Here is a 17169-nt window from a genome sequence, read left to right as displayed (position 1 = left end):
GTACATGTCAAAAATCTAAAGCTGCCTTTTAAATTTCTTGTTTACCAAACACAGTCAATGACAGCTCCTGGAAAACACAGGGTGGGGAAAAAAAAAAAATGAAGGCAGGAGGGTGGTGGTGGGGAAGGAATGCATTTACTTGTTTTCAAATAATAAAGCCTGAATACAAGCAGGATAAGAAATTCTTGAAAAGGCTGCCATGATGGTGTCTGCTTTGAATTGTGCCCTGTTTAAACAAGAGGAAAGCCTCCCACTGAAAAAAGAAACATTTTTATCATTCAAAAGATCTCAGGGCAGTCCCTGTAAAATGAGGTATTTTCTAAACAAAGTATCAGAATGTTCCCCTGGAGGGAATGAGCATCTGATCTCTTAAAAATGATTATTCTTAAAGAACTGTAGATTTATGGAGTTTTTGTTTTATTTGTTTTAACTTAAGTAGAATGTAACCTGTCTGAAATGGCCACCCAAAGGAGCAGAGCCACCAGCCAAGCAGGGGCTAAGCTCTAAATGGGACCCAAAGTTGTAGCAAGACCCGGGGGGAGGTTCTAAACCTCTGGCTTAACCAGGGCTAGCAAAACACTTAATGCAGGTCTCAGTGAAAGCCCAGGACATGGATTTTCCCTCACTTATATCCGTGCAGCTCCACTAACATTACCAGGAATGTTCCTGATTTACATTAGTGTTAAGAAGCTAAGAATGAAGCTAATTACCCTGAGTTATCCACAGTGATCACAGGAGGAATTTTGTTTTAAAATGCACACATTTTTTCAGCATGGACTGGTTTTGTTACACTTGTAATAGTAGGTCTGCTACAGGCAACAGAGTGGAAAAACTCAGTTTTGCATAGAACTAGTCTTGAGTCACAATGTGTTTTTGAATAAATAAAGTTTCACATGTTGCAGTTTTCTATTAGTTCATGAACATCCAAACTTGCATATCTGCAACTATAACTACAACTCACAAATATAAGCCATTGGTGAGAAACAATACTAGCAAAGGAGCCCTTTTTGGTCTGATGCTTCAATAGTTTGGCTTGCAGTTTAAACTGAGTCAACACTCCACTCAGAAATACCAGTAAGCAGAAGTGTTACTGCCTCCATTAACTGCAGTAACCATCATCTGTGAACATGAGAAGTGGAAAGCTCACAGAACACAGCTCCTTGGGCATTGCTAAGGGAAGAGGTTAATGGGCTTCTTGGAAAAAATATTCTCTAAAAGACACAAAGATTTATTTCTGTTGAAGCATTCAAGGCATTAGCTGTGTTGTGCCGCTTCTGCCATTTCAATAGACTTAAACTTCTTAAATGTGTACAGAAAAGTAGCTTGAGTGCAAATAATCTGCATAAGGAGAGTATCAATAAATTTCACAGCATGTTAGTCTTATCCTAGAATCCCAGAATGGTTTGGATTGGAAAGGACCATAAAGCTCAACTCTTCCCACCCGCCTGCCATGGGCAGGGACACCTTCCACTAACCCAGGTTGCTCCAAGCCCTATCCAACATGGTCTTAGACACTTCCAGGGATGGGGCAGTCACAGCTTCTCTGGGCAACCTGGGCCTGGGCCTCCCCACCCTCACAGGGAAGAATTTCTTCCTAAAATCTAATCTAAATCTACTCTTTCACAGTTTGAAGCCATTATACTGAAGGGTTTTGAGACAAGACCTGGAGCAACCACGTCTGACCTCAGAGCTGACTCTGCTGTGAGCAGGAGATGGGTCTTAACTCTCCCAAGGCCCCTTTCAGCCTGGACCATCCTCCAAAACTGCCTGTACAATGCTTCGTGGTCCAGGTAAGCGAAGGAGAAGCCCCAACCCCACTTCCAGGCAGCCACTGCTGAGGCCAAAGCCAAAGGACTGGGTACAGAAAACAGCTCTAAGTTGCAAATTACTGCAGGAGCAGAATTGAACAATGTCTACACGGCTGTGAATTGGTTATTCAGAACATACTGTTCAAGGTCTTTTTTTCTTTTAAGATGAAAAACTATTCTTGTACAACTATGAAGACTTTTATGACTGATTAGCACAGCAGATCCAGCAGTACCCTAAGTTCATAAAACAGCCACTTTTTAGAAGGAGTGTGTGCAGTTCTGGGTAAAGGGTGATAAAACCTGTCACTTTGCACAACATAACAGAGCAGGACACTTGTCACCCTTGAGTTTGATCTCCCTCAGCTACTGCAGCTCATACCAGAGATTTATTTAAATTAATCTGCAGGAAAATTAAATCCATTACCTTAAAAAGCAAGGGAATAAATCATACCCAACAGGAAATCAGGAAAAGCTGCTGCCACTTTAGATGAATCTAAGATTGTGTGACCACATTAAATTTTTCCTCGTCAATGACACAAAACCAATTCATAGAAGTAAAACCAGCATCAGCTGTTATAATGCAGAACACAAATATGCTCAATGAGTTTAACACTGCAGCCCAAGTATAAAGAACTTCTCAAGCTGTTTGTATTTCCAAACAAGACTTCAGGGGTCAGAGGAGGGAGGAGGACATATGGGCAGGCAGGATGATGGATGGCGCTCAGTGGCATGCTGTGTTTGGGTCTACTCGGGTTGTTTTTGCAACAGGATGTCTCTGATTACTCTCTGAATAGAGAATAGGGATGGTTACGTCTCATTGCTCAAAGAGAACATTTTTTCAGAGCTTTACAAATTAAATAGAACATTGTAAAGCAAGAAGTCAATGAACTATCAGGTGGTGTTTGTCACAAATCTCCCAAATCTCAGCGTCAGAAGATTCTCTGGGGGCACCAGAGGTGGGTTTGGGGGCTGGCAAATAAGGTAAATGTGCTCTTGGCCCTATGTTCGGCAGCCCCAGCTCTGCAGAATCCTTCTGTGTTGTTGCCTTTATGGATTGTCCAGCCCAGATATACAAAATATAAAGCAGGGGCACACTGCATCCCTAAGTAATTGTCCCAGTCATCAAGATGATGCAATACAGAGACTTCACAAAGGATGGAGGAAAATTACTTTTCCAAATCACATCCTTCCAGAGATCTTTGCAGAACTGGCTCCTGGCTCACAGAGAGCGATGGACAGGCCAAAGCTGCCCAACTGAGACAGTTCTTGAATGCCACCAGTAAAAGAACAATACTGTCTCCAGCCAGACCTCCACGCCCCATAGCACAGCCCTGGCCAAAGAGCCTTTCTTTGAAAGCTACTGAGATTCCTCATCAATGCCAAAGGAAACTGGAAGTCCTCAGCAACTCATAGAAAAGGGTGACATGTGAGGGTTTGGGAACCACATGAATGTGTACGCAGGGAAATGAACCCCTGAGATGAACTTGCGGTGTTTTCTCAAAGTTTCAGGCAGAAAGAAAGGGGAGAAATGTTGAAGCAAGATCACTTAGAACGGACAGCTGGTCTTAACCCTAAACAAACTGGGGGCTGAAGCTGCAAATGGAGGCCACAAAGCAAAACACATGGGAATAGTTTCTCTACAAAAGCTTAACATTTCCTAATGAGCCAGCTCTGTGAATTCTCTTACTTAAAATGGAGACACCAGCTCATCCAGGGACTGCATGACTCAGTAACTCCAAGAACCTCTCACTGGGGTTACCAGTTTGATTCTGGTCTACATTCAAAGTTTGTAAGATTTCTGTTTGTGATGGCACAGCCTCTAGAAAAACTCTCACTGGCCTCAGTGCAGTTTTCAGTGGGCAGGAGTCACATCAAAACCACCACCAAAAGCCCTTCCAAGAGGTGCAGAGCCAACCAGATGGAGAGTTAACAGCCTTCTCAAAAGGAATCTCAAGCTCAGGACAAAAACTGCTACCCATATTGTCCAGTTCTGTAACAATGACTATGCCAAATAAATAAAAAGCAAGGAAAGCAAGAAAAAGAAGAGAATATATTTACAAACTGCAAATGAAGATGGATTAGAAAATGATGCCTCATTTGCACTGGATAGCACAGATGTTGTAACACAGCAGAATTAAAAAAGCAGCAAATGTTTCATTAAATGAAGCAGTTGAAGAGAAGAAAATGTCACAACTCAAATGTCAGACAAATTTTGGGCAAGAACTCCCCAAACACTCTGGATTCTTTCCAAGACACCAGTCTCTTATGTACTATTTATCCATCCCTGTCTCATCCGGTTTTGACTTGTTTTAGCATAATCATTTACAGTTTTATTTAACCAGCCAGGACGGAAAGAGTTCAAGGAACACCAGGAAATATGTGGCAAAATACAACGAGGTTAGATCACTTGCACTGGATTATTCTCCCCTGGCACACTGCAGAAGAAACAACCCCAGTCAAGGTCTACGTGTTCCATGGTCTGCAGAGAGCGAGAGCAGCATTATTCAAGGGAAGTGACACTTTAAAGAACTTTAAATTAGCTGTTGACAGGCAGGTAGATAGATTGGTGAGTGATTGCTCAATGTCCCCAACATTCCCATTTTGTGGTGAAAGCAAATATGAAAGGGGGGGAAGTAAGAAAATCCATTAAATACGGTTTTTGCCAATCTGTGGTGCATTCAGATGACAGTGAAGCTCATTTAAGGACACAGGAAACATACAATAAATTGCTTTCTCTGAATCAAAAGTTGACAGAAAGCTTCCTAGTTATATCTTTGACTCCAGAAGCACTGCAAGCCATGCTAGCAGGCGATGACAAAACGGTATATAATAATAAAATAAAATAAAATAAAAATAAAAAATAATTTTTAAAAATCCCCCCCATCATTTTTCTTCCTAATAAGCGTTCCTTCTCCCAGGGCCTAAGGACCACATGCAAGGGAGGCAGAAGTGCAGGTCCCCTAAATCACACAATTAAGCCTGACTTACTGTATATCCAACAGATGCCCTCACTGCAGTGGTCCCTAAAATATGTTTTTAAATAAAATTAACTCAACTTGGGAATCTGCAATTAGCACCACCTTTGAGAACAAATCAGAACAAGTTTATTGAAGTGCTCTAACTATTTACCACACGAGTGAATTTACCCCCAAGGTTCACTTGACTATTTTGTCTCAATTTTCTTGTAATTTCATCTATCATGTTTTTTTCAGTCCTCCAAAGGTGAATGGATAAAACACAGAAATGAATAGGACCAACTGTTCGCAGAAGCCTAAGGGAAAACATAATTTTATTATAAATACTCTTTGGCACAAATCATGGAAATGCAATACTAAAATTGTTTGTTGAATCATTTATGAATTGGGCCTTCAGTTTCAGTTTGCAAATAAGTTAGAGGGTTTTTGTTGATGTTCTTTTTCACTTTGCTGTTTTAGCTGCCGAACAGCCTTTAAGAAACTGAACTGATACATAATCAAGAAAACAGAGGGAATGGAGGACTTTTTTTTTAAGGAATTTCCTATGCTAATACAGGACTTTTTTTATGGTGGGGGGAGGAATTTACTTATGGATGATGACAAATTTTTCAGTTAATTTCCTAAGATGCCACAGTTGTGAGTTCTCACCCAGCTAAACATGTAGAAGCAAAAGAAGCAACACACATTTTTGTATTTGTTCTTAAATGGGAAACTTTTAAGATTTATTATTACAAAACAAAAGTTCAGTGGAACATAACTGCATGCTGCCACACCATGCACGTAGTCATCACACATGAAGAAATGTGTAAGGTGAGGGGAAATTCTATTGTATTGAAAAATTCAGTATTTTACAGCTGACTACCCAAACTCCTCACACGAAAATTATAAACATGAAGAAATAGCAAGGAACAGAGAGGTGCATTTCTTTCTCAAGCGTTTTGTCTCAAAAGTGCTATTTTTTGTCATCTGAAGAGGGAGAGAAACTTGGAAATAGATAAAAGGTCTATTCCTCCTTAGCCAGAGCAGGTGTGCACTGCCTTACCTGATCTGTCCTCGCACCAGTGGTCTGTTTTTAGTCCTGTTCATATTTGAATCAAATGGAACCTCAAAGAACTGCAATTTAAAAAAAGAAAGGAAGAATGAGAATTAAAGGATACCGGAAAACATGCCATGCGTGGAATGTCCTGTCTGCCTTTGCAGGTGCTTTAATCTCTGTTTTTGAAGGTTCAGGGATACAACAAAAATGGTAAATGGGTTTTATGGAGCTTTGATAGTCTGCATTGATGCTTTTGGCAGGCCCTTAGAAAGAAAACCACCCAGAGGACAAAAATAGTTTCTACAAGACTCCAAAAGTTCATCATTTGAAGTACAGTTTGATTCCAAGTTCTTTTCTCAACAGGTCTGACACAGCTTTTAGACATACACAATTAACATTTACATACACATACATGGAAATCATGGAATCATTACGATTGGAAAAGATCTTCAGGATCATCCAGTCCAACCGGCACCACCACTGTGCTCACCATTAAACTACATTCTCAAGTGCCACTTGAGAATGTCAGGTTTTCTGAACACTTCCAGGTATGGTGACCCCACCACCTTCCCTGGGTGGCCCCTTCCAATGCCCAACAAGCCTTTCAATGAAGAAATTTTCCCTAATGCCCAACCTAAACCTCCCCTGGCACAAGTTAAGGCGGTTTCGTCTCATCCTGTCCCTTGCTCCCTGGGAGCAGAGCCAGACCCCCACCTGGCTGCCCCCTCCTGTCAGGGAGTTGTGGAGAGCCAGAAGGTCCCTCCTGAGCCTCCTTTGCTCCAGGCTGAGCCCCCCCAGCTCCCTGACCCCAGTTTTATATTAATACAGACTGTCATTGCAAATGTTGCACTTCTAGTCTTTAAAAGACAAACACTACGGTTTTTTCGAAGATCATCTACCTTGCCAGAATCTATAACCCACCCCAAAATCAATCAACTCTTGTAAAACGCTACTGGAACAGCTCTAAGCCTCCAGCTGGAGCAGGAGGGAGTGAACACACCATATGGTGTTATTTAATGTCACAACCCAATTTGACTTCAGACATGGCCTATGGGAAAATTCAGGCAGTACTATCTGCCCACTCAGAATTCCTTCAGGCTTCTGCAGGATCTGTTTTATAAGAATATTACTGGAAAAGCTGAATGTACTTTGCCATCCACGCAAATCTAAAGCCAATCAGTTTTATGTGTGCAAAACAATAATACAAGTAATTAGCAGAGATTTGCTTACAGAAAGAGTAGGATGTATTTACAGAATGAGTATTTTCTAGTGATGTTATGTCTGAGGTTTTGGGGTAGGATCCCAATTTTAGTGGATATGCAGGAAAAGTACCATAACAAACCATAATTCCGAACAGTCACACTGACAGTAAGCTCAGTGCAGCCAAACTGCAGACAGATTTTAGGTGATCATACGATAAATGACTACATGATAAAATCTATTCAAGCAAGTTGATTTAACATTTTATGCTACAAAAGACTCAATTAACAAACATTTTCATTTTGACAGTGCCATGTTACTGGTCCTGCTATTTACTGAGCACTCCAATGGGAACGCCAGTGGACAGAGACCATGGGAGCAGTAGGAACCTGTCAGAGCGCTCCAGATGCACATCAAGGGAAAGCTGCTCCATTTCCAGGCACATGGAGTTTCAGGAACTACCTTTCCCATCTATTACCTTCACATAACGACTATGTAACAACTGGAAATCTCTGCCTTCCAACTTTATTATTGATATTCCTAAAGCAAACTCAGGCTGCTCAGCCAAGAGGTATGAGGGAGGGAGAGAGGGAGGAAGGCAGGCAGGAACAAAGGAAGAAAGGAAGGCAGGAAGGAAGGAAGGAAGGCTGTTCATACATCTTCTGCTTTGCCTGAACTCTGTGGCACAGCACTGGGCAGCTCCTACAGTGATTTTTAGGCAGCTGACAGGGAATTTGTCATCCACTATTTGCTACAGCTGATGTGCAGTGCTCAGGGTCACTCCCAACAACCATCGGAGCTGGTGAAGATGTTGGTTTGGAAGAAAAGCACTGAGGGGTCCTTGCCCCCCACGTCATGCTGGAAGGACAGGTCAGATCTTCTCAACTACACCACTAACCTGGAAGTTTTGGATGTTTCACAAAGAACCTCTATAGGATACAGACACAAGTTTCTTTGGAGCAGGAAAAGTGCCCCATTTGGATCTGAAACCAGTGATTGCCTCTGACAGCTCGGTGTTTCGCTAATGGTTTGTTTCACTGCTATATTTCAGAGATGATTACAGCAAATGAAGAAAAAAATGCCATTTGACATCAGACTGGTAGAGCAATACAAGGGAAAAACTCTATATGGCTAAAGTCTGTTCTCCAGAAAATATTTGGGCTACAATTACTTTTTTTCGTAAGTCACAAGTCTTACTTCTACTCACAAAGGTTTGACTGCTTTGAGTTACTTCCAGTTTAAACTTGTGCATGTGAGGAGATTTTGGCTTATTTGACAGCATTTAAGCTTATGCATAAAGGTATCTGTGTGCAATGGATAAAATCAAAATAAGGTTTAAGTTTTAAACTCAATGTGTCTCAGACATAAAATGGCTAAAATGAAGAACAGTTGGATAGCCAACACCTGAAAGAATTTATACGTATGCAGTTGGGTTATCAATATAAGCTGATGATGCCATGCTTAGTGCATCAAATATTTCCATATATTTAATACAGTAATCAACCTCTGAACAGAATATAAATTTTGAACAAGAATCTCCTCTGCTGACTTAAGTAGTCAAAAAATGTCTGTGTCTATTGTATACAGACACGGCTGCTCCTGAAATTAAAATTACTGCATGACTTAAGACTGAATTTTTTCGCTTTTTTAAATCTGACAATTGGAATCATCTGTTACCGTCCAAGTGTATGTATACAGCATGGCGCTGTATTTCCAACTGAACTACAGTTTAAAAAAATCCTTTTACTTGCAATGCCCTAGATTCCTTCACTTGAGCTAGTTGCTATTACATGTCAGCAAGATGTCATTCATCAAACTTTTCCCATTTTGCTCCCAGATATTCAGCAAAATTCTCCATTTGAAATTATTTTCCCCTGATATTCTAGAAAAAATTTAAAAAGACATGCATCTCAAATATCATTCCACAGGAATGAAAGAGTGAAGTCAAACATATTATCTCATGCCAGGCCAACAAAGTCCTGCCTATTTCAGCAAACAGTAAATTCAGTAAGATGAATCCTAGATAAATAAATATTTTAGAAGCACTCAAGAGGCTTTTTCCTCAGGAAGTCTCAATGCATCGGTTCAGTTGGACATGACAAAATATTATGCGCCCTCAGTATCTGGGAAACTGATTCTGGGCCACCAAAAGGGCAGACTGAGGGTTAAATCTACAGCATCTAAAAGGCCCTGAGTGACAAACTTGGCAACAGCTCTCAAGAGCTTAACCTAAATTTTAATCAGTATGCATGAACATTTAAAACATGATGATGGAAAAAAAAATAAATCAGGCCAGCCAGTACTCTGTGGTTTATTTCTCTGGCAGGCTCATCATGCTTTTTGTGCAGATCTCATCTCATTAATATACAGTAATTATATCTTAAATATGTCACAATTCCTAGCATAGCTGTCACATTACTGCTCAGAGCTGTTTACGCCCATGGGCTTTCTGTCCTTCAGCTTCTTCACATTGGTTTCCACTTCCTTTAGAAGTGAAATGTTAAAGAACATTTAATTTCAAGCTACCTCTTGGAACCAGCAGTGCCTGCAGAGGACAGCTGAGCACTCAGACCTTCCGGAGGGCTCACAGACTAATAATTTGATTAAGACTACACCAAGATTTCCGTAACAACACCTTGCAGATGCAGATTACACTATGCCAGCACTTTAGGCGACTTCCGCTCCTTCCATCAGTTCACAGAATCACTGAATCTCCTGAGTGGGACGGGACCCACAACGATTATCAAGTCCAACTCCTGCCTCTGCACAGACACCCCACCAATCCCTCTCTGTGCATGAGAGCATTGTCCTAACACTCCTTGAGCTACGGCAGCCTTGGGGCTGTGACCATTCCCTGGGGAGCCTGGTCAGTGCCGCAACCACCCTCTGGGTGTTGAACACCAAGACCACCTATTAAGTTTCCCAAGACAGTGGCCTGACGATTTTCAGTTAATTAGGCCAGCGGAGCCCTGAGCACATAGTACATTTGCCATCCATGGTCATGCAGGAGAGATTGCATCTACTGAATTACAAACAGTCCCAACACCTTTACTCCTGTTCACATAAAAACACCGACAGAGTGCACTAAGAGGAACAACATGCCACAGAGTTTATCAAACAGATCTGCTACACTTCAGCTAATAAACATCTCTCATAGACCACTCTGGATTTCAAGTGTATCAAGCGCCAGCCTGGCCACTGGCCAGGCCCAGCTCTAATCAGTGACATGTGGTGGAAACAGCAGCAGCTGAAACAGGCAACCAGTGTGCCATGTATTGACAGAACATTTTACTCTAATGCTAAACACATATTTACAGCAGAACCGATAATCCCAGGAGCCTAAAGATGGAATGGAACCCTGCCATTAAAAGACAATTTAATTTAACATAACTCTGAGGTCCTCCCATTGCAAAACCACCCCTGAATCCAAGCAGGCTTCCATGTGCTCTCTTAAAAGCATCCTGTAAGGGCAGTTCAGGTAAATCTTCAGCACTAATGAGTGAAGCAGTCACCTCCTCCCTCTGGGGTCCAAAATCCTCCCTGCTTTATACTGCATAGGGAGGTGGAGATGAGCTACAAAAGCTACAAAAGATGAGCCAAAGCCCCATCTCAGCTAAAATCTCTTGCTACAGACCCAAGCAAGTATTATTATGATATAAATAAAAACCACTACAGCTGGATGCCTCACTACAGCACTTCACTGAATATCTACAGCCAGAGGTAAGCTGGGCTGTATAGGGCAAGTCTTGAAAATACCAATCTTGTTGAATTAGGTGTTTCTGGAGTTTTCCCAATTCCCCTAAGGTACAGAAAGCTCTGATTCTCTTTGGTTTTCTTTGGTATTGCCCAAGAGCAAACAGTTAACCAGAAACACCACTGAAACACATGCTGGAAACTGAAAAGGTGCATGAACCAAGGAGGAGCAGGTGGACCAAAACTGTGTGGAAAGCACAGTGGCAGAGCAGACTGTGCATACCTGGGCAATAACCTGCGGTTTCCTGGGAAGGTGACATCCAGAAAGCCATTCCTCGCAGCTGGCCATGCAGCCTCCAAATTCATCAGGTTTCAGCATTAGCCTTTCACATGAAGTCTCCTGGTCTTCCCCATGAAGCCAAAGGAAAGTTGCTTTAAGCAACACTGGAAACCCACCAGACCACGAAGTGTCAAGTACCTTCCTCTGAGACTGTTCTTCCCCCCTGTATTACCTAATTATTTCTACTCCTCATGTTTTCAGTGATTTATCTTACATTGTCATAAAGTAATATATAATCACATAAATGGAGAAGAAAAACAGAACATATAATACATGGTAAATAAGATCAAAGTCAAGATTACTATTATAGGTTTCCTTCTAGTTTCCTTTCAATCACTTTTATATGAAAACGACAAAGAATAATTAAAGCATATTACAAAGGTCTTTTTACTCAATTGTACACAGATGTGACTAAGAAAAAGTGGAGGGAAGGATTTTCAAAAACACTTGTGCTGATCTAACACGATTCTCACTGAAGTCAATGGCAGTTTGACTTCAATGAGAGCAGAGACAGACCAACACTGAGTGATTCCGAAAATCCCACACTAATTGTACAAACAAGGGAAGGCTTTGGAGACTGCTGGCTTGGAGATTGTATATTTGAGAATCATAAAGGGCACACAGCACCTGTTTGTCTTCAAGATATGAAAATAAAGCAAGGCAAATATTTTAGGGATTAGAAAAATAGCTTTTTCTCTTTTTTTTTTTTTTTAAGGCAGTATCTGAAAACCCTCTGGCTCTGGAGTTCCCAGTCTTACTATAGATCTGCTTTAATATTTTCCATCTCAAAGAGGATTCTAATTAAAAACAAGACTGATGCAAGCCCAAACAACGTTACTTACAGATAGAGGAGGGCAGCTAAACCCCAGACTGTCATGTCCCACAAAACTGGAAAGGTCTGCCATGTAAAGGATCTGACACAGTTTATTATGTTTTTTTCCCCACAAAAGACACATTCCTCTTATTAGCCAGCATTTAAAAGCCCATTGCTCTGTATACGGAATAGAACAGGAGGGAATTTCTAGGAAATGTTGATATTTGTGACTTTAGAGATTTTCAGGATGGAGAAGGCAGACGCATTGGTTTGCACCCATTGGACCTGTTGGACTAACAACCTCTTGTGCCAGCTCTGCTTTTAAGTGCTCAAGAGGTGATGATGTTTTTCTCTTGACCACTCACAAGTATGGATTTCCACGGATTCCCAGAGACACTCACTGTCCCCAGAATGGGGCATTTTTTAGGCTTTACATGGCATTTAGTATTTCAGTATCCTGAACTGGCAGCAGCGGCTGGAGCTGCCAGCATGCCTGGCACAGTGCTCTGTGTTTGTTTTCAGCTCATCCAAAGCCTTTTAGTGGCTCTGAACAACAAAACAAGTGGTCACTGAGCTCTTGCAGCTTGGGCCCCTTTCTCAACGCTTTGGCCGAACAAGATCCTTTGCTGATACCACAAGTGCCACTACAAGGAGCTTGAAAAGCTCACAGCTGTGATAACGTGGAGTGTCACAGCAACATGTTCCTAATGCTGCTGCTGCATCTGTGGGGCTTGTCACAGCAGTGAGGGGTTGGGATAGAGGAGAGGATGACGGACACATCCTGAAATACACTGCTGGTAATTAGGGAAGCCAGCTGGATAAACCACTGGCTCGGCAGGTGTGTATGTGCTTGTAGCACTCACCTGGGGAAGAGGAGCGAGGGTCGAAGGAAAGACCCTGGGACTGCATGTGTCCGAGCCTGCTGCAGGGAGCAAGGAATTAACAATAGTTAAGGAGTACATGTCATCTTCAGTGTATGAATAACTTCACAAGTTAAATAACATGGCATTTGCACCAAAATTCTTTATCTACTTTACTCCACATAAAAAATTTTTCTTGTCTTCATCTTTGAATCAAGTTTTCTAGTACCAGTGCAGGAAAAAACAGCTCATTTAACCTCATTTTTTCAATGCACCTAATGTCCAAGGCTTGAAATGGGAGAAAAGACATGAATCTCCTGGTTTAGTAAATGAGAAACAGGTCAAGTGACCGCCAATGAGCCTGGATCTTCTCACTAAAATCATATTTTGCTAGAAGATAGTGTAACAAAAATGAAATAATAATAAAAATAAAACCAGGCCCTCACAAGCTGTTTAATCTTGAAAACTGCTGACTTAGTGAGCCACCTAAGTAGTGTATTCCCAAGGCCTCACAGAGGTCAGCCATGGCTTCAGGGGAAATGAAAACTGGATACCACAGACAGGCTCACCTCATGTAATCCACCTCAGAGAAGTAACTGCCATGGGAAGGAACACTGCTTTCTGGCCAGCTGCCAAAGACTTCTAATAATAATTTACCACCACCAAGCCCTATTTATTTAGCACACAATTAATGCATCCACAAACAAAGCTCCTTACTCCAAGCCTTCCTTTGGCCCCTCTTCCAGGAGGACACTTGCCCATCAATGCTTTTGGGCTCCTTGATCAAAGGAGGCAATTTCCGAGTGCAGGACATGCTGCACTGAATATCTTCCCATCCTTTTGGGTTTTGTTGCTGTCGGGATCTTCCTTTTCATCTTAAAATGAAAATGGCTAAAAAATGTGTTTTAGTTAGGTAAACACCTCATGCCCTTCCCCTGTGCTGACCCAACCAACTGCACCCACAGAATTACCTCATCTGGCCAAAAATCAGCTAATTTCCCTCTGGATCTTTCCATTTCTTGATCTGTGTCACTGGGTCAGGTCACCCTGGACACAAAAAGAGGAGAAGAAAAGGATGAAGCTGTTACTCAGCTTCCACCTCTGTGCTGGTGAATCATGGCACCCAGGAGAGAAACGGCAGCATAATGGTGCATCTCCCACCGAGGGGTTAAAGTGCTCTTTCTCTCCAGGGTCACAGAGACAAGGCAATGAAGCAACATTCATCCATGTTGTGCTGCCCCGGAATAAGAAAGGCAAACTTCACCTCCCCACACACACTTCAACAACTGAGCTCTGATCACCCCACATCTGTTCCCTACCCCTGCATGTTTTTAATGATGAATTATCATCATTAAATACATGTCAGAGGCATCTGACATCTGTAACATGGCTTCTTCAGGAACTATTTTATTACTAGGTATTTTAGGAACCATTATTAGGATTGAAGAAAAATACCACCTTTATGCCTTACCAAAATACCCCCTGAATCACTTTGCAAAGACGTTTTCTTCAAGAGATTCCTTTGCATTAAATCATATTTGTCATGAAGCCAGCATGCCATGAGTGCAATGTATAATTTAAAAAACAAACAAAACTTCAAGTAACAATCTCTTTGCTGAAGATAGGAGTTGCACAAGGTCAGTATCTGGTTTAAGTTACTGTATGTCCTAAAATACACCAGGCCAGGTCCTCTGGACACAGTGCAGCTGCTTTGAGCAATACTGGAGATAAAATCTGATACTGAAGATGGCTTAGACAAATTCCTGTGGAAGAATAAAGTTGTTACTCAGGAACTCTTGGAGAAGTATTTCTGCTGCTCAATGCAGTGCTTAAGTCAAGCAGGAGATCCAGAGTCAACCAGGAGACACAAATCTCCTCCAGAGGAGTGAGAAGAGAGGCAGGAGCTGTGAAGCCTTTATTTCTCCCTAGTAACTACAGCAGGATCCTGAGCTCCTGGCTTTAGCAGTTGCAGAAGGAGCAGGTCACTCAAGAGCCCTCCAGACCATCATTATCAGCTGCTTTTCAGTCCCCTGTGACTACTAGAGAGCTATAAAATCAAGCAGCCTCGCTGTGCTCTGCTTTTGACCAGGAGATGAGAGCAGGGAAGTAGGAAGGTGAGATTTAAATCATTTCCACACATCTCCTAGCTCCAACCCATGTGTCCCAGATCCAGGTTATTTTAATCACCTTTTTATAAATTGTCACTCAAACTGTAAGAATACTAATCCACCGCAGTGTGCTTCCTGCCAGGAACCTCAATATTAATCCATAAACTCTTCTCTTATATTACACGGAGGTGCGTTGGTTTTAACAGCTCATGGCTGACACACTCTATTAGTGAGGCTTTTCTTCTTACAAGACAGACAAAAGTAGCATCATACATACAGAAGCAGGCTTGCCTGCTTTTGGGGAGGCAGGGGCTATTTCTGTAGATGCAAGCATATAAACTGCTTGTTCAAAATATCTTTTAGTTTGGGAAATAAATTAATTTTCATACTTGAAGTTCCTGGGACCTGTGAAAGAGAATTTGCTTTGGTCTGGCCATATTTGGCAAAATCAAAATCTACAGCTCCTTCTGGCCAAAATATTAAAGAGTCAGTAAAAAAGTTTAAATGTGAACCAGGGTGTGAAGTGGCATAGGCCTTTACCAACGCGCCTGAGCAATACAGCATGCTAACATTGTCCAAATGTCACCGAGCTGACCTGCTCCACTGACCCATAGCTCAAACCTCCTAATAAAACCATCCCTCAGGAATTATTCCTTTTAAATATCAGATTATATGAGGGAGAGCTTCAAGTCACATTTTTATATACAGCACACTTAGGGAATCGATCAAGTCTATAGGAGAGAGTTTACAACAAAATTTAAACCCAACTTTCTCCTGTTGTTCCAATGTCTAAAAAGAGCAAGGGAACCCTGTGGGGCATTTCAGGATTTACACTGCACTGGCAGAATAGCCTCATTGCTCCCCTCCACTGTGTGCTCTCAGAGCCAAAAGGAGCCCAGTTTCTAATATACTAAAGAGTTATAATTGTTAGACCACAGGCACATTGATAAGTGCAATGTTGCAACTTCATTTGTATGACAATGGTTTTATTTAGTTTTAAATCTTGGCAATAAAGCAAATTAAAAGAAATCACTCTCTTCCACCTGTACAGAACTTACCAGAAAGCTATCAATATATTAATAACATCTTTTTTCTCTTACTAATTTCACAGATCTTTGATGTGGCAGACCACATGTGTGGTATTTTTAAGGCATTCTCTCCTCCTAAGGCTATCACAACTCTGCAGATCAAAAGACATGGGAGAGATGCTTATAAGTATCTACGTATAAAGATTCTGGTTAAGCCTAAAGATTTTGCCCATAGCAGGTTAGTTTTGGTAAGGGATTTTTCTTCATTAAAACATGAATTTATACAGAAAGTGTAGAACTGCCAAATAAAGTAACAAGGTACAATGTAACAACAAATATCCAAGGTGCAACTAACCACTTAGCACCAGCTTTGCAGTAAAATCCAGTAACCATCTTCTTTTCTAAAAGCAAAATGCACAAACTGGACCATGAAGTGGGGATGACCATCACTACGCTCTCCTGTTGAGGCCTGGATGACAAACCTGTAAACTGAGAAGTCACATTACAAAGACATCTCAAACTCATAATTAGGTCTCACCCTTCCTTCCCCTTCATTAAGAATGAAAGTGAAGCAAGAGTCTCACGATGACCCATTGGAAAGCACAAACACCCAAACCTGTTGCAGGGGCATCACACCATCCATCTTTCTAAAGCTGTCGAGAAATGTTTGTCATTCCAGTACTGCTCGCATCTCCCAAATGCTAAGATAACACACCCATCAATCTCAGCTAGAGTTAAAAGAGGAGTTGAAAAATAAATAGTTCTGAGTCATGTTACTAAGAGGGATTCCACACACTATTAATTTTAGCTTGGAAACCAATTAAGACACCAAATCAAATTACCTCCCCTCTTTTTAAGGTATAATGACCTATTCACTTGGTAAATTTATTTATTTTGTGCCAGTGATCCTTTCAAAAGCCTTAGAAGCTTAAACAACATTAATTTTAATCTGACTTCTGGCAACAGGAAGGTTTTTGCCAAAAGGCGGTCAAAGATATGGATGAAACAGGATGATTATCTTAGAAGGCTATTCTTAAAAGCATAATAAGAAACATAATGACATATAAGCAAGACTTGTTCTAAGCACTGCATGAACATCAATATGTTGGAATAAACTGGTGCTTTCCACATGAAACCTGGGGTAGCTTTTGTCCCCTTCAGCCCCACTGCAGCTTCTTGCTCACAAGTGCTGCTGCAGCAGCACTTCTCCACATCAAAGCAAGTGTCCAAAACTGCACACAAGAAAAAGGTTATTAAAGCAGGAACTCCCTGCCCAGCCAAAGGGCTCAAGCTCCTGCAGCTCATGC

At 41.5% G+C, this 17169-nt stretch overlaps 1 protein-coding gene across 1 annotated transcript in view; it reads right to left on the bottom strand.

Moving 5' to 3' along the window:
- LOC103613786 (protoheme IX farnesyltransferase, mitochondrial) overlaps window positions 1–17169 on the bottom strand; it is a 103667-nt gene that overhangs the window by 29478 nt on the left and 57020 nt on the right. Inside the window, exon 5 of the mRNA XM_017731578.1 lies at window positions 5826–5896. Within this exon, the coding sequence (XP_017587067.1) occupies window positions 5826–5896 (71 nt within the window). The remainder of the gene's footprint in view (window positions 1–5825; window positions 5897–17169) is intronic.

The sequence above is a fragment of the Corvus brachyrhynchos genome, unplaced genomic scaffold (genome assembly GCF_000691975.1).
Source record: "Corvus brachyrhynchos isolate BGI_N302 unplaced genomic scaffold, ASM69197v1 scaffold904, whole genome shotgun sequence".
Classification (NCBI taxonomy): Eukaryota; Metazoa; Chordata; class Aves; order Passeriformes; family Corvidae; genus Corvus; species Corvus brachyrhynchos.
This window is presented reverse-complemented; position numbering and strand designations above follow the sequence as displayed.